The 20,401-nt window shown below is 42.6% G+C and overlaps 1 protein-coding gene across 2 annotated transcripts in view; it reads right to left on the bottom strand.

Annotated features, from left to right (window-relative positions):
- Nucleotides 1-15,139, bottom strand: part of LOC143765194 (bactericidal permeability-increasing protein-like) — a 65,951-nt gene extending 50,812 nt beyond the window's left edge. Inside the window, exon 1 of one of the 2 annotated variants that reach the window (XR_013213338.1) lies at nucleotides 14,936-15,139. Coding sequence is in view for 1 of the 2 variants with exons in the window: in XM_077251625.1 (XP_077107740.1) it covers nucleotides 14,936-15,047 (112 nt within the window). In the remaining variant the exon portion in view is untranslated. The remainder of the gene's footprint in view (nucleotides 1-14,935) is intronic. The other variant, XM_077251625.1, reaches the window with a different exon arrangement.
- Nucleotides 15,140-20,401: the final 5,262 nt, after the last annotated feature.

Genomic DNA, 20,401 nt, shown 5'->3' on the forward strand with positions numbered 1-20,401 from the left:
CAATATGGCTAAATAGAGCTGTAAGGGGCGCAATAAGTGACAAAAAGAAAGCATTTAGAGAATTAAAGGAAGTATATAGTGAGGAGGCATTAAAGAAATACAAAAAATTTAATAAATTCTGTAAAAAGCAAATCAAGGCAGCAAAGATTGAGACAGAGAGACTCATTGCCAGAGAGAGCAAAATAACCCCAAAATATTCTTTAACTATATAAATAGTAAGAAACTAAAAAATGATAGTGTTGGCCCCCTTAAAAATAGTCTGGGTGAAATGGTGGATGAGGATGAGGAAAAAGCCAATATGCTAAATGACTTTTTTTCATCAGTATTTACAAAAGAAAATCCCATGGCAGCCAATATGACTAGTGATAAAAATTCCCAATTAAAGGTTACCTGCTTAACCCAGCAGGAAGTACGGCGGCGTCTAAAAATCACTAAAATTGACAAATCTCCGGGCCCGGATGGGATACACCCCCGAGTACTGCAGGAATTAAGTACAGTCATTGATAGACCATTATTTTTAATCTTTAAAGAGTCCATAATAACAGGGTCTGTACCACAGGACTGGCGTATAGCAAATGTGGTGCCAATATTCAAAAAGGGGACAAAAACTGAACTCGGAAATTATAGGCCAGTAAGCTTAACCTCTACTGTGGGTAAAATCCTGGAGGGCATTCTAAGAGATGCTATACTGGAGTATCTGAAGAGGAATAACCTCATGACCCAGTATCAGCACGGGTTTACTAGGGACCGTTCATGTCAGACTAATTTGATCAGCTTCTATGAAGAGGTAAGTTCCGGACTGGACCAAGGGAACCCAGTAGATGTAGTGTATATGGACTTTTCAAAAGCTTTTGATACGGTGCCACACAAAAGGTTGATACATAAAATGAGAATAATGGGGATAGGGGAAAATATGTGCAAGTGGGTTGAGAGCTGGCTCGGGGATAGGAAACAAAGGGTGGTTATTAATGGAGCACACTCGGACTGGGTCGTGGTTAGCAGTGGGGTACCACAGGGGTCAGTATTGGGCCCTCTTCTTTTTAACATATTTATTAATGACCTTGTAGGGGGCATACAGAGCAGAATTTCAATATTTGCAGATGACACTAAACTCTGCAGGGTAATCAATACAGGGGAGGACAATTTTATATTACAGGATGATTTATGTAAACTAGAAGCTTGGGCTGATAAATGGCAAATGAGCTTTAATGGGGATAAATGTAAGGTCATGCATTTGGGTAGAAGTAATAAGATGTATAACTATGTGCTTAATTCTAAATCTCTGGGCAAAACCGTCAATGAAAAAGACTTGGGTGTATGGGTGGATGACAAACTCATATTCAGTGGCCAGTGTCAGGCAGCTGCTACAAAGGCAAATGAAATAATGGGATGCATTAAAAGAGGAATAGATGCTCATGAGGAGAACATAATTTTACCTCTATACAAGTCACTAGTTCGACCACACTTAGAATACTGTGCACAGTTCTGGTCTCCGGTGTATAAGAAAGACGTAGCTGAACTAGAGCGGGTGCAGAGAAGAGCGACCAAGGTTATTAGAGGGCTGGGGGGTCTGCAATACCAAGAGAGGTTATTACACTTGGGGCTATTTAGTTTGGAAAAACGAAGGCTAAGGGGTGATCTTATGTTAATGTATAAATATATGAGGGGACAGTACAAAGACCTTTCTGATGATCTTTTTAATCATAGACCAGTGACAGGGACAAGGGGGCATCCTCTACGTCTGGAGGAAAAAAGGTTTAAGCATAATAACAGACGCGGATTCTTTACTGTAAGAGCAGTGAGACTATGGAACTCTCTGCCGTATGATGTTGTAATCAGTGATTCATTACTTAAATTTAAGAGGGGACTGGATACCTTTCTGGAAAAGTATAATGTTACAGGGTATATATATTAGATTCCTTGATAAGGCGTTGATCCACGGAACTAGTCTGATTGCCGTATGTGGGGTCGGGAAGGAATTTTTTTCCCCATGGTGGAGCTTACTCTTACCACATGGGGTTTTTTTGCCTTCCCCTGGATCAACATGTTAGGGCATGTTAGGCTATGGGTTGAACTAGATGGACTTAAAGTCTTCCTTCAACCATAATAACTATATATGTAACATTGGCCACATATCAGTGTATCACTTTGCAGGCACCAACAAAATTGCTATGCACTAGAATCCTAACACCTTTGTGACTGAGTCAGTTTAACCTTTGTGAGGACCGATCACCTTCACACATATTAGGATATATCATTGTAAGGAAACTGTATGTATAATTAAACATGGAATAATTAATGACTGCGAATAGAGGAATTATGTTATGAGAAAATCCTAGTTCATGAGAGCTGCCATCTTGAGGTTGGCAGCTCTTAAGTAGACCTATCCAGGCTGGTAGCTAGGCAGCGCCTTAGGCTACAGAGCAAAATACAACATGTATTACTAATTTCAGCTTACTCTTTGGTAATCTAGTAAACCAGTTTACATGAGGGTGATCATTTATAAAAGTTCACATTTATAGTAATACAGAAAGTGCATATAAATGGTATGTTATGTTAAACCTTCTGGCTAACACAGTCCAAGTGTGTTATATACACACATACTGCATATATCATTGTACATTAGGAATATGCGTATGCTTAAGTGCAAATATTTTTATATTTGTGCCAGAGGCGGTGTCACTACCCATAGGTACGTTTGCAGAGCATACCTCCCAACTCTTAACTCCTTAACAACTTCCGGAAGTAGGAAGTGGGTGTATGGAGCAGGCTCTAGGAGTAAGCCCAGCCCATAACTGGCAGGTGATGGCTATGTTAACAGTTGTTGACCTAATAAATGCTGCTGTCAATTTCTGACATTAAAACCTACAAGAGAAAAAAGTAAGCAAAAACCCTGATGTAACTAAGTAAAAAAGCAAAAGTGCATTTAAATAACACAGAGTTTTTAGTAATACTGTTTTTTGATAAAAAAAATAGCACAAAAGCCATCCCACCGCATCAAGGCAACTCTGATCGGGACAGTCCTACACTGTCTAATATTAAAACCTTACCATGTGTCAATCTTGACCTCAGTGTGAATAAGGGCAGACAAAAAGACTGGGCACAACCACTGAAACACCAGACTAGGGAAGCCTTATATATAATCTGTAGCTCAGAAACAGGGAGGCCACACCCCGGCTTCCACAGAATGCAACAATACACAGAAAAAAACATAAAAATTGAGCTTAACTTGAGTTGTTACACATGCAAAGGTTAAACGGATGCTCACATTGGCCACAAAACATTGAATCCTACAAGAGAAAAAAGTAAGCAAAAACCCTGATGTAACTAAGTAAAAAAGCAAAAGTGCATTTAAATAACACAGAATTTTTAGTAATACTGTTTTTTGATTTAAAAAAATAGCACAAAAGCCATCCCACCGTGTTAAGTTAACTCTGATCGGGACAGTCCTACACTGTCTAATATTGAAACCTCACCATGTGTCAATGTTGACCTCAGTGTGAATAAGGGCAGACAAAAGGACTGGGCCCAACCAGTGAAACACCAGACTGGGGAAGCCTTATATATAATCTCTAGCTCAGAAACAGGGAGGCCACACCCCTTGCTTGCACAGAATGCAAAAACACAAAGAAAAAAACACAAAAATTGAGCTTAACTTGAGTTGATACACATGCAGAGGTTAAACGCATGTTCACTTTGGCCACAAAACATTAAAACCTACAAGAGAAAAAAGTTAGCAAAAACCCTGATGTAACTAAGTAAAAAAGCAAAAGTGCATTTAAATAACACAGAGTTTTTAGTAATACTGTTTTTTGATCAGGCTCTAGGAGTAAGCCCGGCCCATAACTGGCATGTGATGGCTATGTAGTACAGCCAGGACCTGCCGATAACAATTGTTGACCTAATAAATGCTGCTGTCAATCTCTGACAGCAGCATTTAACATGCGCGGGCATACATGCGCATCATTCCTTGCACCCATTGGAGTGCCCACGACGTGACCATGGGTCGCCGATTGGTTGCTATGACAGCAGGGGGTTTACTGAAGACCTCAGTGTTTGTAACTACTGAGCTCCTGTACAACCCACTCTATGGCTGGGCTTCAAAGGAGACCATGATCTCTGCTGTATGCAAAGATGGATTGGCATCGCTGTATAAAGCACACAGCTCTGAGTTCCTCTGAAGGAACTAACAAATACAAATAAAAAATATGAAAAATATAAAAAAAACAAAAAAGTTCAAATCACCCCCATTGAAAATAAAAAAAATGAAATATACACATTTAGGGTCTCACCATGTTCAGAAAAATCTGATCTATCAAAATATAAAAATAATTACAGTAACACGATCGATAAACTCTGTAAACCAATAAATTTCAACAATGCCAAAATTAGAGATTTTTGGTACCTGCAATTCCACATAAAAATGCTGTAACAAGTGATCAAAATGTTGCATCTATTCCAAAATGGTATCAATAAAAGTGTAGTCTTTCCCCGTAAAAAATAAGCCATCACACAGCTTCATCGACTTAACCCCTTTACCCCAAGGGTGGTTTGCATGTTAATGACCAGGCCAATTTTTTCAATTCTGACCACTGTCCATTTATGAGGTTATAATTCTGGAACGCTTCAATGGATCACGGTTTTTATGATAGTGTTTTCTCGACACATATTGCACTACATGTTAGTGGTAAAATTTCCTTGACATTACTTGAGTTTATTTGTGAAAAAAACGGAAATTTGGCAAAAAATTTCAAAATTTTGCAATTTTCATGCCCTTAAATCACAGAGATATGTCACACAAAATACTTAATAAGTAACATTTTTCACATGTCTACTTTGCATAAGCACAATTTTGGAACCACATTTTTTTGTTAGGGAGTTATAAGGGTTAAAAGTTGACCAGCAATTTCCCATTTTTACAGCACCATTTTTTTAGGGACCACATCACATTTGAAGTCACTTTGAGGGGTCTATATGATAGAAAATACCCAAGTGTGACACCATTCTAAAAACTGCACCCCTCAAGATTCTCAAAACCACTTTCATGGAGTTTATTAACCCTTCAGGTGTTTCACAGGAATTTTCAGAATGTTAAAAAACAAAATGAACATTTAACTTTTTCTCACAAATAAATTACTTCTGATCCAATTTGTTTTATTTTACCTAGGGTAACAGGAGAAAATTGACCCCAAAAGTTGTTAAACAATTTCTCCTGAGTACACTGATACCCCATATGTGGGGGTAAACCACTGTTTGGGCGCATGGCAGAGCTCGGAAGGGAAGGAGCACCATTTGACTTTTCAATGCAAAATTAGCTGGAATTGAGATAGGATGCCATGTCGCATTTGGAGAGCCCCTCATGTGCCTAAACAGTGGAAACCCCCCAAAAGTCACACCATTTTGGAAAGTAGACCCCCTAAGGAACTTACCTAGATGTGTGGTGACCACTTTGAACCCCCAACTGCTTCACAGAAGTTTTTTTCCACAAAAATGATTTTTTAGCCCCCAGTTTTGTATTTTCCCATGGGTAACAGGAGAAATTGGACCCCAAAAGTTATTGTCCAATTTGTACTGAGTACGCTGATACCCCATATGTGGTTAAACCACTGTTTGGGTGCATGGCAGAGCTCGGAAGGGAAGGATCACTGTTTTACTTTTTCAACGCAGAATTGTATGGATTGACATCGGACGTCATATTGTATTTGCAGAGCCCCTGGTGTGCCTAAACAGTGGAAACATCCCAATTCTAACTCCAACCCTAACCCCTGCACACCCCTAAGCTTAATCCCAACCCTAACCCCAACACACTCCTAACCTGAACACACCCCTAACCCTAATCCCAACCCCAACACACCCCTAACCCCAACACACCCCTAACCCTAATCCCAACCTTAACCATACCCCTAACCCTGACACACTCCTAACCCAACCATAAACGTAATCCAAACCCTAACCCCAACTCTAGCCCCAACCCTAACTTTCACCCCAACCCTATCCCTAACTTTAGCCCCAACCCTAACACTAACTTTAGCCCCAACCCTAACTTTAGCCCCAACCTTAACCCTAACTTTAGCCCCAACCTGTTATGATCCTTAGTGGCTGAGGATCGCAGATCTGACCAGCTAAGTAACTGAACATAGAACGAGCTCTAGGGAGGTGGTAACTGGACTGACCGCAATCCTGATCCTATCCAATACACACTAAAAGTAGCCGTGGAACGTTTCCTGAAATCCTAGACGTCTCTTCACGGCCTGAGAAACTAGCTACCCCTAAAGAGAGAAAACAAGACCTCACTTGCCTCAGAGAAAATACCCCAAAGATATAGAAAGCCCCCCACAAATAATAACGGTGAGTTAAGGGGAAAATACAAACGTAGGAATGAAACAGATTTAGCAAATGAGGCCCGCTAATCACTAGATAGCAGAAGATAGATAGGAAACTGTGCGGTCAGTAAAAAACCCTTATACAAAAATATCCACGCTGAGAGTTCAAGAACCCCCACACCAACTAACGGTGTGAGGGGAGAAACTCAGCCCCCTAGAGCTACCAGCAAGCGAGGAATCACACATTAGCAAGCTGGACAGAACTCATCATAAACAAAGAAACATATAGAACGCAGATGAGCAAAATATGAACAAACAGAAACTTAGCTTCTCTTGGAGAGACTGATAACGAATGAAGTCAGGAGGAATCAGAATAGCACTGAATACATTGACAGCAGGCAACCACTGAAAGTCCAGGTGAGCTAAATAGGGAACTAACTAGCAGATGACGAGACAGCTGATCCCAGCCACAGACCCGCAGAATGACAAAAAGAGCCACCAGAGGGAGCCCAAAGACAGCACTCACTCAGTACCAGACGTGACCACAAGAGGGAGCCCAAGAACAGAGTTCACAACAGTACCCCCCCCCCTTAAGGAGGGGTCACCGAACCCTCATCAAAACCCCCAGGACGATCAGGATGAGCCACATGGAAGGCATGAACCAAATCGGCCCCATGAACATCAGAGGCGACCACCCAAGAATTATCCTCCTGACCATAGCCCTTCGACTTAACCAAATTCTGAAGCCTCCATCTAGAAATACGAGAATCCAAGATCTTCTCCACCACATACTCCAATTCTCCATCAACCAGCACCGGAGCAGGAGGCTCAACAGAAGGAACCACGGGCACCACATACCTCCGCAACAAAGACCTATGGAACACATTATGAATGGCAAACGATGCTGGGAGGTCCAAGCGAAATGACACAGGGTTAAGGATTTCCAAAATCTTATAAGGACCGATGAAACGATGCTTGAACTTAGGAGAGGAGACCTTCATAGGAACGAGAAGACAGCCACACCAAATCCCCAACACGAAGTCGGGGACCCACACAGCGACGGCGGTTGGCAAAGCGCTGAGCCTTCTCCTGTGACAACTTCAAATTGTCCACCACATGGTTCCAAATCTGCTGCAACCTATCCACCACAGAATCCACCCCAGGACAGTCAGAAGACTCCACTTGACCCGAGGAAAAACGAGGATGAAAACCAGAATTACAAAAAAACGTCGAAACCAAGGTAGCAGAACTAGCCCGATTATTAAGGGCAAACTCGGCCAATGGTAAAAAAGTAACCCAATCATCCTGATCAGCAGAAACAAAACATATAAGTTTATAAGTTTAAATAAGTTTCCAAGGTCTGATTAGTTCGCTCGGTTTGGCCATTCGTCTGAGGATGGAAGGCCGACGAAAAAGACAAATCAATGCCCATCTTAGCACAGAAGGTCCGCCAAAATCTGGACACAAACTGGGATCCTCTGTCAGACACAATGTTTTCCGGGATGCCGTGCAAACGAACCACATTCTGAAAAAACAGAGGAACCAAATCGGAGGAGGAAGGCAACTTAGGCAAGGGCACCAAATGGACCATTTTAGAAAAACGATCACACACCACCCAGATGACAGACATTCTCTGAGAGACTGGAAGATCCGAAATAAAATCCATGGAAATGTGCGTCCAAGGCCTCTTCGGGACCGGCAAAGGCAAAAGCAATCCACTGGCACGAGAACAGCAAGGCTTAGCCCGAGCACAAATCCCACAGGACTGCACAAAGGAACGCACATCCCGCAACAAGGAAGGCCACCAGAAGGACCTAGCCACCAAATCTCTGGTACCAAAAATCCCAGGATGACCCGCTAACACCGAAGAATGAACCTCGGAAATAACTCTGCTGGTCCATCTATCTGGGACAAACAGTCTCTCTGGTGGACAACGGTCAGGTCTATCCGCCTGAAATTCCTGCAGCACTCGTCGCAAATCTAGGGAAATGGCTGACACAATCACTCCCTCTCTGAGGATACCAGCCGGCTCTGAAACTCCAGGAGAGTCAGGCACAAAACTCCTAGAAAGAGCATCAGCCTTCACGTTCTTCGAACCAGGCAGGTACGAGACCACGAAATTGAAACGGGAGAAAAACAACGACCAACGAGCCTGTCTAGGATTCAGCCGCTTGGCAGACTCGAGATAAATCAGATTTTTGTGATCAGTCAAGACCACCACACGATGCTTAGCCCCCTCGAGCCAATGTCGCCACTCCTCAAATGCCCACTTCATTGCCAACTCCCGATTACCAACATCATAATTCCGCTCCGCAGGCGAAAACGTCCTCGAAAAGAAAGCACAAGGCTTCATCACAGAGCCATCAGAGCTTCTCTGCGACAAAACAGCCCCTGCTCCAATCTCAGAAGCATCAACCTCAACCTGAAAAGGAAGAGAGGTATCTGGCTGACATAAGACTGGAGCCGAAGAAAACCGGCGCTTCAGCTCCCGAAAGGCCTCCACGGCCGCAGGAGACCAATTAGTCACATCAGAACCCTTCTTGGTCAAATCCGTCAAGGGCTTAACCACGCCAGAAAAATTAGCGATGAAGCGACGGTAAAAATTAGCAAAACCCAAGAACTTCTGAAGACTCTTAACAGATGAAGGCTGAGTCCAGTCATGAATAGCCTGGACCTTGACTGGGTCCATCTCAATAGTAGAAGGAGAAAAAATAAAACCCAAAAAGGAAACCTTCTGGACTCCGAAGAGACATTTTGAGCCCTTCACAAATAAGGCATTGGCACGCAGGACCTGAAATACCATCCTGACCTGCTTCACATGGGACTCCCAATCATCAGAAAAGACCAAAATGTCATCCAGATACACAATCATAAATTTTTCCAGATATTCTCGGAAGATGTCATGCATGAAGGACTGAAACACAGAAGGAGCATTAGACAGTCCAAAAGGCATCACCAAGTACTCAAAATGGCCTTCGGGCGTATTAAATGCAGTTTTCCATTCATCACCCTGCTTAATACGCACAAGGTTATACGCACCACGAAGATCTATCTTGGTGAATCAACTAGACCCCCTAATCCGAGCAAACAGATCAGACAATAATGGCAAAGGATACTGAAATTTGACCGTGAGTTTATTTAGAAGGCGATAATCTATACAAGGTCTCAGAGAACCATCCTTATTGGCCACAAAAAAAAATCCTGCACCAAGAGGGGAGGAGGACGGGCGAATATGTCCCTTCTCCAAAGACTCCTTTATATAACTCCGCATAGCGGCATGCTCTGGCACAGACAAATTAAAAAGTCGTCCCTTAGGGAACTTACTACCAGGAATCAAATTTATAGCACAATCACAATCCCTATGAGGAGGTAGGGCACTGGATCTGGGCTCATCAAATACATCCTGGTAGTCCGACAAAAACTCAGGGACTTCAGAAGGAGTAGAAGAAGCAATCGACACCAAAGGTGCGTCGCCATGAACTCCCTGGCAACCCCAACTTGACACAGACATAGCTTTCCAATCCAGGACTGGATTGTGAATCTGCAACCATGGCAGACCCAACACGACAACATCATGCAAATTATGCAGCACAAGAAAACGAATCACCTCCTGATGTACAGGAGCCATGCACATGGTTACTTGAGTCCAGTACTGAGGTTTATTCTTAGCCAATGGTGTAGCATCAATTCCCCTTAGCGGAATAGGGATTTTTAAAGGCTCCAAAATAAAACCACAGCGCCTGGCAAATGACAAATCCATCAGATTCAGGGCAGCACCTGAATCCACAAAAGCCATAACCGAGTAGGATGACAGAGAGCAAATTAAAGTAACAGACAAAATGAATTTAGGCTGTATAGTACCAACGGTGACAGATTCAGCGATTTTTTTTAAGCGCTTAGAGCATGCTGAGATAACATGAGCAGAATCACCACAGTAAAAGCACAACCCATTTTGACGTCTATGATTTTGCCATTCAATTCTGGTCAGAATTCTGTCACATTGCATAGACTCAGGTTTCTGAAAACACCGCCAGATGGTGTGCAGATTTGCGCTCCCGCAAACGCCGATCAATCTGAATGGCCAAAGCCATTGACTCATTCAGACCTGCAGGCATGGGTAATCCCACCATGACATTCATAATGGCTTCAGAAAGACCTTTTCTGAAACTTGCAGCCAAAGCACACTCATTCCATTGAGTAAGCACCGACCATTTCCTAAATTTTTGACAATACACCTCTGCTTCATCCTGACCCTAAAAAAGAGCAAGTAAAGCCTTTTCTGCCTGGTTCTCAAGATTAGGTTCCTCATAAAGCACTCCAAGCACCAGAAAAAACACATCCACATTCAGCAATGCAGGGTCTCCTGGCGCCAGGGAGAATGCCCAATCTTGAGGGTCACCACGTAATAAGGAGATAATTATTTTAACTTGCTGAGCGGAATCACCAGAGGAACGAGGTCTCAAAGAAAGAAATAATTTACAATTATTCTTAAAATTCAGAAACCTAGATCTATCTCCAGAAAATAACTCAGGAATGGGAATTTTTGGCTCTGACATAGGACTGTGAACAACAAAATCCTGAATGCTTTGAACCCTTGCAGCAAGATGATCCATACTAGAAGTCAGACTCTGAATATCCATGTCTGCAGCTGAACTCAGAGCCACCCAGAGATTAAGGGGAAGAGAGAAGCTGGACAAACTGCAGCAAAGGAAAAAAAAATGCACTCCGGACTTCTCCTATCCCGCTTCTGCGATGCATTAAACACTTTTGGCCTGCTGTACTGTTATGATCCTTAGTGGCTGAGGATCACAGATCTGACCAGCTAAGTAACTGAACATAGAACGAGCTCTAGGGAGGTGGTAACTGGACTGACCACAATCCTGATCCTATCCAATACACACTAAAAGTAGCCATGGAACGTTTCCTGAAATCCTAGATGTCTCTTCACGGCCTGATAAACTAGCTACCCCTAAAGAGAGAAAACAAGACCTCACTTGTCTCAGAGAAAATACCCCAAAGATATAGAAAACCCCCCACAAATAATAACGGTGAGTTAAGGGGAAAATACAAACGTAGGAATGAAACAGATTTAGCAAATGAGGCCTGCTAATCACTAGATAGCAGAAGATAGATAGGAAACTGTGCGGTCAGTAAAAAACCTTTATTCAAAAATATCCACGCTGAGAGTTCAAGAACCCCCACACCAACTAACGGTGTGAGGGGAGAAACTCAGCCCCCTAGAGCTACCAGCAAGCAAGGAATCACATATTAGCAAGCTGGACAGAACTCATCATAAACAAAGAAACATATAGAACGCAGATGAGCAAAATATGAACAAACAGAAACTTAGCTTCTCTTGGAGAGACTGATAACGAATGAAGTCAGAAGGAATCAGAATAGCACTGAATACATTGACAGCAGGCAACCACTGAAAGTCCAGGTGAGCTAAATAGGGAACCAACTAGCAGATGACAAGACAGCTGATCCCAGCCACAGACCCGCAGAATGACAAAAAGAGCCAGCAGAGGGAGCCCAAAGACAGCACTCACTCAGTACCAGACATGACCACAAGAGGGAGCCCAAGAACAGAGTTCACAACACCAACCCTAACTTTAGCCCCAACCCTAACCCTAACTTTAGCCCCAACCCTAACTTTAGCCCCAACCCTAACCCTAACCCTAAAGGGAAAATGGAAATAAATTTTTTATTTTATTATTTTTCCCTAACTAAGGTGGTGATAATGGGGGATTGATTTACTATTTATAGCGGGTTTTTATAGCTGGTTTTATGTTTGGCGGCTGTCACACATTAAAAGATGCTTTTTATTGCAAAAAATATTTTTTGCTTTACCACATTCTGAGAGCTATAATTTTTCCATATTTTGGTCTACAGAGTCATGTGAGGTCTTGTTTTTTGCGGGACGAGTTGACGTGTTTATTGGCATAATTTTCGGGCACATGACATTTTTTGATCGCTTTGTATTCCGATTTTTGTTAGGCAAAATGAACAAAAAACAGCAATTCGTGAATTTCTTTTGGGGGGGTGGGCGTTTAAACCGTTCCGCGTTTGGTAAAATTGATAAAGCAGTTTTATTCTTTAATTATTTTTGCATTGCTTTATTCTGAGGGCTATAACTTTTTTATTTTTACGCTGATGATGCTGTATGGTGGCTCGTTTTTTGCGGGACAAGATGACTTTTTCAGCGGTACAATGTTTATTTATATCCATTTTTTGATCGCGTGATATTCCACTTTTTTTCGGCGGTATGATGATAAAGCATTTTTTGCCTGGTTTTTTTACGGTGTTCACTGAAGGGGTTAACTAGTGAGACAGTTTTATAGGTCAGGTCGTTACGGACACCGCGATACTAAATATGTGTACTTTTATTGTTTTTTTTTATTTACATAACGAAATTTATTTATTGGAACAATATATATTTTTTTATTTATTTATTTAGGTTTTTTTTTTTTTTACACATGTAAATATTTTTTTTATTATACTTATTTACTTTGTCCCAGTGTGGAACATCATGGTAAAGTGTCAGATCGCTGGTCTGACACTTTGCAATGCACTGTGTCAGATCAGCGATCTGACAGGCACTGTAGGAGGCTTGCCGGTGCCTGGCAATACCCGGAAGGAGCTCCGTGGCCATTTTAGATCTGGGGCCTGAATGGAGGAGGACGGAGGAGAGGCTCGGAGCAACACGAGCACATCGCGTTGCTCCGAGTGTCTCAGGAAAGCACGCAGGGAGCCCCCTCCCTGCGCAATGATTCCCTATGCCCCCGGAACGCTGTGATCATGTTTGATCGCAGTGTTCCGGGGGTTTGTGTGCCAGGAGTAGTGCGTGACCGCACCTGGCACATAGTGCCGGATGTCAGCTGTAATAGTCAGCTGACACCTGACCGTGATCGGCCACGCTCCCCCCGTGAGCGCAGCTGATCGCGTTAGACGTACTATCCCATCAGTGGTCATACGGGCCCATACCACCTCGACGGGATAGTACGTCTAATGTAAGAAAGGGGTTAAAAATGAACATGTTACGGGTTTAGGAAAATGGCAACACAAGCCCAAAAATATTTTTCGTACACTTTGAATTTTTTCACCATTAAAATAATACAAAAACTGGACATGTTGGGTATCGCCGCAGTCATATTGATGAGCAGAATCATATTGCAAGGTTATTATCACCACAAAATGCAAAATTTATTTGCAAAAATGTTGTCAGAATTGCTGGGTTTTTTACAATTTCTCTTGTAGTGCAGCGGTATCCACACTATGCAGTGATGAAGCAGTGACTGAGCAAAGTTAAAAACAAAACATGTTTTATTCTCCAACTAAGAGCAATACACAGTACACAATATCCTGAAGATCGCAGCCAGGAACCATATCCTCCAGATTGCATCTGATAAACACGCCAGTCCACCTTTGAGACCGGTTGCCGTGGGCAACTGCACCGCTGTGTACGCTGTGGGTGCCAGGCCTTTCAGCTCCGCTTGCCTGTGTTGCCTCACACAGGTGGAGCTCTGCATAGCCTTCGGCTCTGCACTCTTGCAAAACACAAACTGACACTGACACACCCAACCATCTGGTTCAGGGACTTTTACAAGCAACTTGTGGCCTTCAGCCACATGAAAAACCCGGCCAGGAAGGAAACGGACTGCCTCACTACCATCCTGTAGTCCGTTTTAAAAATAAAAGCCCATTAGGTTTTCTTAAATCTGCCCTGGACAAATAGCTTGTCCAAGACCTATACTCACTTTTCTGCATTGCAATCACAGCTCATCCTGTGACTGCAATGCACTCCCATGGCCTCAATACGCCTCTATGCGCATCCTGGGGAGAACCTACTGCAACCTTCACATGTGACACCGGTCACTGCCTCACACTCTCCATTTAGATTTTTTTTCCTGTTTTCCAGTAAACTAAGTGGTAAAATGAATGGTGTCATTCAAAAGTACAACTTGTCCCACAAAAAACAAGCCTTCACATGTCTACGTGGACAGAAAAATAAAAGAGTATCTCTGGGAAGCAGGGGAGGAGAAAATGGAAATTGGCCACATTGTGAAGGGGTTAAAGACAGAGATATGTATTGGCCAAGTAAAAAGAAATAGTACCCCTAATGTATTAGTATTGTTGTTTCGAAATGATTCTGAACTTGTTTTCTTTGCATTATTTGAGGTATGAAAGCACTGGCTTTTTTATATTTTGACAATTTTTCTTTGTCAGAAAATAAAAGTACAAAATGTATTACTTGGGAATTCAGAGACATGTTGTCAGAAGTTTATAGAATAAAATAACAATTTACATTTTATTCAAAAATATACCTATAAAGAGAAGAATCAGACTAAGTGAACATTTTGCAGTGGTCTCTTAATTTTTTTCCAGAACTGCAGGTGGTTACCTGGACTCAGGCACACAAACAGTAAGCCAAAGAAACCTAGTGTGGACACCAGTGTTAATATCTGGCACATTACAGGTTACTGAGGTAGACTGAACAAGTATGTTATCCATTACAAGTGTGAGTCCAGGCAGCCATCTTTACCCAGAGGACTCACATTTCGGAAAGTGACAACTTGTTCAATTTTTTACACATAGTACACATGGATACATACCATAATCCAGCCCTTTCTGTGTGATTCTCACAACCAAACCAGGATTCACAGCATCTGTTGCTCCAAGAAGTACCATAAAGAAAGCTAAGGGTAATGTGTTGCTCACTGCCATCTTCGATTTGTGTAATGTTGGCAGTTATCAAATATTAGCTCTAACAGAAGAAAACTTCAAACTAAAGTGAAATGTAATACAGAACGATGGAATGAGGAAGTGAAGGTTCAGATTTTACTGGGGTTGTCCCTAAGATAAATGTGCAGCACAATGTACAAGGAAACATATACAAAGACACATACAATATAGAGAATCAAGGGTCAGGAGCAATGTACGTTGTTATACTAATGGCGAGCGAGTGCCACCGGCGGTCAGTTTCATCTGTTCTCTCCTATAATCTACTAAAGCATGCTATGCATTAAAATAGAAATGAACATAGTCCAAAACATAATAAGCAAAGAGAATAAAAGAATAAAAATATATGAATTGACATTCATCTGAAATAGGAAGAATTGATCTTCCCATTATTGGTGGCCTTATATTTAGATGTGAACCTTGAAAGAAAGGAAAGAGGAACATGTACTGTGGTGTGGGTGCAGTGGGCCAGGCGATTTTATTATGCTAAACCAAATGCTAACCTTGACCAGTCCTTTTGTGTTCCCACACAGTACGATACCATTATTATGGCCCCAACACAGCATGATGCCTACACTATGATTCACCCCAAGTCATAATGTGATGTTCCCACAGTGCAATCCACCACACAATATTTTATGCATTTCCGCACATATTATGGTACCTCCAGAGTGCATTCTCCCGTCATATGATGCCCCTGTAAGAAGATGAAGAGGGACTCTAGCCACTATTTTCCCACTTAGGTTGTAATTACACTGAGCATGATTTTGCGTTATTCTCTTGCGTTGTATGTGTACATGCCATTTTATTTTATTGCCAGTCCAAAACAGGGGAATAAGATGACCTGCACATTTGTGTGTTTCCATTCCTCACATGGTTATGTTCATTGTTTATTATGTGTACTATGTCTATGTTTTAACCCCTTAGTGACAGAGCCAATTTGGTACTTAATGACCGAGCCAATTTTTACAATTCTGACCAGTGTCACTTTATGAGGTTATAACTCTGGAACGCTTTATCGGATCCCGCTGATTCTGAGATTGTTTTTTCGTGACATGTTGTACTTCAAGTTAGTGGTAACATTTCTTCGATATTACTTGCGATTATTTATGAAAAAAATGGAAATATGGCGAAAATTTTTACAATTTTGCAATTTTCAAACTTTGTATTTTTATGCCCTTAAATCAGAGAGATATGTCACAAAAAATAGTTAATAAATAACATTTCTCACATGTCTACTTTACATCAGCACAATTTTGGAAACAATTTTTTTTTTTGTTAGGGAGTTATAAGGGTTAAAAGTTGACCAGCAATTTCTCATTTTTACAACACCATGTTTTTTTTAGGGACCACATCACCTTTGAAGTGATTTTGAGGGGTCTATATGATAGAAAATAACCAAGTGTGACACCATTCTAAAAACTGCACCCCTCAAGCTGCTCAAAACCACATTCAAGAAGTTTATTAACCCTTTACGTACTTCACAGGAACTAAAACAATGTGGAAGAAAAAAATTAACATTTAACTTTTTTTTGCAAACATTTTACTTCAGAACCATTTTTTTTAATTTTCACAAGTGTAAAAACAGAAATTTAACCACAAATTTTGTTGTGCAATTTTTCCTGAGTACGCCGATACCCCATATGTGGAGGTAAACCACTGTTTGGGCGCACCGCAGAGCTTGGAAGTGAAGGAGCACCGTTTGACTGTTTCAATGCAGAATTGGCTGGAATTGAGATCGGACGCCATGTCGCGTTTGGAGAGCCCCTAATGTGCCTAAACAGTGGAAACCCCCCACAAGTGACACCATTTTGGAAACTAGACCCCCCAAGGAACTTATCTAGATGTGTGGTGAGCACTTTGAACCCCCAAGTGCTTCACAGAAGTTTATAACGTAGAGCCGTGAAAATAAAAAATCGCATTTGTTTTCACAAAAATGATTTTTTCGCCCACAAATTCTTATTTTCACAAGGGTAACAGGAGAAATTAGACCACAAAAGTTGTTGTGCAATTTCTCCTGAGTACGTCGATACCCCATATGTGGAGGTAAACCACTGTTTGGGCGCACCGCAGAGCTTGGAAGTGAAGGAGCACCGTTTGACTTTTTCAATGCAGAATTGGCTGGAATTGAGATCGGATGCCATGTCGCGTTTGGAGAGTCCCTGATGTGCCTAAACAGTGGAAACCCCCCACAAGTGATACCATTTTGGAAACTAGACCCCCCAAGGAACTTATCTAGATGTGTGGTGAGCACTTTGAACCCCCAAGTGCTTCACAGAAGTTTATAACGTAGAGCCGTGAAAATAAAAAATCTCATTTTTTCTACAAAAATGATCTTTTTGCCCCCAAATTTTTATTTTCACAAGGGTAACGGGAGAAATTAGACCACAAAAGTTGTTGTGCAATTTCTCCTGAGTACGTCGATACCCCATATATGGGGGTAAACCACTGTTTGGGCGCACCGCAGAGCTTGGACGTGAAGGAGCACCGTTTGACTTTTTCAATGCAGAATTGGCTGGAATTGAGATCGGATGCCATGTCGCGTTTGGAGAGTCCCTGATGTGCCTAAACAGTGGAAACCCCCCACAAGTGATACCATTTTGGAAACTAGACCCCCCAAGGAACTTATCTAGATGTGTGGTGAGCACTTTGAACCCCCAAGTGCTTCACAGAAGTTTATAACGTAGAGCCGTGAAAATAAAAAATCTCATTTTTTCTACAAAAATGATCTTTTTGCCCCCAAATTTTTATTTTCACAAGGGTAACAGGAGAAATTAGACCACAAAAGTTGTTTTGCAATTTCTCCTGAGTACGTCGATACCCCATATATGGGGGTAAACCACTGTTTGGGCGCACCGCAGAGCTTGGAAGAGAAGGAGTGTCGTTTTACTTTTTCAATGTAGAATTGGCTGGAATTGAGATCGGACGCCATGTCACGTTTGGAGAGCCGCTGATGTGCCTAAACAGTAGAGACCCCCCACATATGACACCATTTTGGAAACTAGACCCCTTAAGGAACTTATCTAGATGTGTGGTGAGCACTTTAAACCCCCAGGTGCTTCACAGAAGTTTATAACGTAGAGCCGTGAAAATAAAAAAATCGCATTTTTTCTACAAAAATGATCTTTTTGCCTCCAAATTTTTATTTTACCAAGGGTAACAGGAGAAAATGGACCCCAGAAGCTGTTGTACAATTTGTCTTGAGTACGCCGACACCCCATATGTGGGGGTAAACCACTGTTTGGGCGCATGGCTGAGCTCGGAAGCAAAGGAGCGCCATTTGACTTTTCAATGCAAAATTGACTGGAATTGAGATCGGACGCCATGTCGCGTTTGGAGAGCCCCTGATGTGCCTAAACAGCAGAAACCCCCCAAAAGTGACCCCATTTTGGAAACTAGACCCCCCATGGAACTTATCTAGATGTTTAGTGAGAACTTTGAATGCCCAAGTGCATCACAGAAGTTTATAATGCAGAGTCGTGAAAATAAAAAATATATATTTTTTAACAATAAAGATTTTTTAGCCCCCAAGTTTTTATTTTCACAAGGGTAACAAGAGAAATTGGACCCCAACAGTTGTTGTCCAATTTGTCCTGAGTATGCTGGTACCCCATATGTGGGGGTAAACCACTGTTTGGGCGCACGGCAGAGCTCGGAAGGGAAGGAGCGCCATTTTGCAATGCAGACTTTGATAGAATTGTCTGCGGGCGTTATGTTGCGTTTGCAGACCCCTAATGTACCTAAACAGTAGAAACCCCCACAAGTGACCAAATTTTGGAAACTAGACCCCCTAAGGAACTTATCTAGATATGTGGTGAGAACTTTGAAAGCTCAAGTGCTTCACAGAAATTTATAATGCAGAGTAGTGAAAATAAAAAAATATATTTTTTTCCAACAAAAAAGATTTTTAGCCCCCAAGTTTTTATTTTCACAAGGGTAACAGGAGAAATTGGACCCCAAAAGTTGTTGTCCAATTTATCCCGAGTACGCTGATGCCCCATATGTGGGGGTAAACCACTGTTTGGGCGCACGGCAGAGCTCAGAAGGGAGGGAGTACCATTTGACTTTTTTAGCGCAAAATTGGCTGTCGTGTTTGGAGACCCCCTGATGTACCTAAACATTTCCGCGGATGCGTGGCCGTAACTCTGCCCCCTCCTCCCCAGGACATAGACTGGGCAGCGGATGCGTTGAAAAACTGCATCCGCTGCCCACGTTGTGCACAATTTTCACAACGTGCGTCGGTACATCGGGCCGACGCATTGCGACCGCCCCGTACCGACGCAAGTGTGAAAGAAGCCTTAGGCTACTTTCAGACATAGCGCATTTTTGAGCGCTATTTTGCGGGCGCTTTTCAAAAATGCGCAATGTCATTTTCGTCTGCCGGCAAAGTGAATGAGAAATTCACTTTGCCGTTCAGACACACCGCAAAAAAACGCGGCGCTTTTGTCTGCAAACACGCCGGCGTAAAAAGAATTGACATGTCAATTCTTTACGCAGCGGCGTGTCTGCGTATCCCCCTAGGGCCCCATATTACCTTCCACACACAGCACCTTTGTCCTGGGTGTCGGCGTCTTTGTACGGAGGGGTTGACACCCAGGACCGGACGTGACGTCGGACAGGAAGAGGGAAGCCCCCGCCCCCCAGTGAAGCAGCATGGAGTCCTTCTGTGTGTGTGTGTGTGCGTGTGTGTGCGTGTGTGTGTCCCCATGCGACGCTAGTGCCACCATTGTGCTAAGTCGCCGTATGGGACTACTACTCCCATCCGGTATTAGGATGGGAGAGTTGTCCCTGTGTCCGGCGACTTAGCACAATTGTAAAGTTACACAAAACACCTACACACAATACACATACATGACACACAGTACATACAACATATAACACAGAGTATATACTCACCAACAGCACACTTGTAGGCGAAGCCCTCGATCCTCCAGGAAAAAATCCAAAAATAATAAACCAAATTCATACTCCCTGTCCGCAGAATCCATAAAACGAGTGTCCCACGCCGATCGGCTGCTCTCCGGCGATACACTGCCAGGAGCGAAGCTCCTAGCAGTGTATCGCGTACTGTTCCGGAGTTCAATGACTCCGGCGTCTCGGTTAACAGCAGTACAGCTGCGTTGAACTTTCCCACGCAGCACTGCCGTTAAGCGAGAGTGCCGGGGTCAATGACCGCCGGTAAACTCGCTCGCGCATGCGCAGTGACACACCGACAGGAACTATGGCTCCTGTCAGTGTGTTGCTGCAGCCGTGGAGAGCTGACATATCTCTGGATGTGTCTGTTCTCCATGGAAAATCTTGATACGTGGCACTTAAATATGTGGCAATTAAATACGTGA

The sequence above is a fragment of the Ranitomeya variabilis genome, chromosome 4, assembly GCF_051348905.1.
Source record: "Ranitomeya variabilis isolate aRanVar5 chromosome 4, aRanVar5.hap1, whole genome shotgun sequence".
NCBI classification, from domain to species: domain Eukaryota; kingdom Metazoa; phylum Chordata; class Amphibia; order Anura; family Dendrobatidae; genus Ranitomeya; species Ranitomeya variabilis.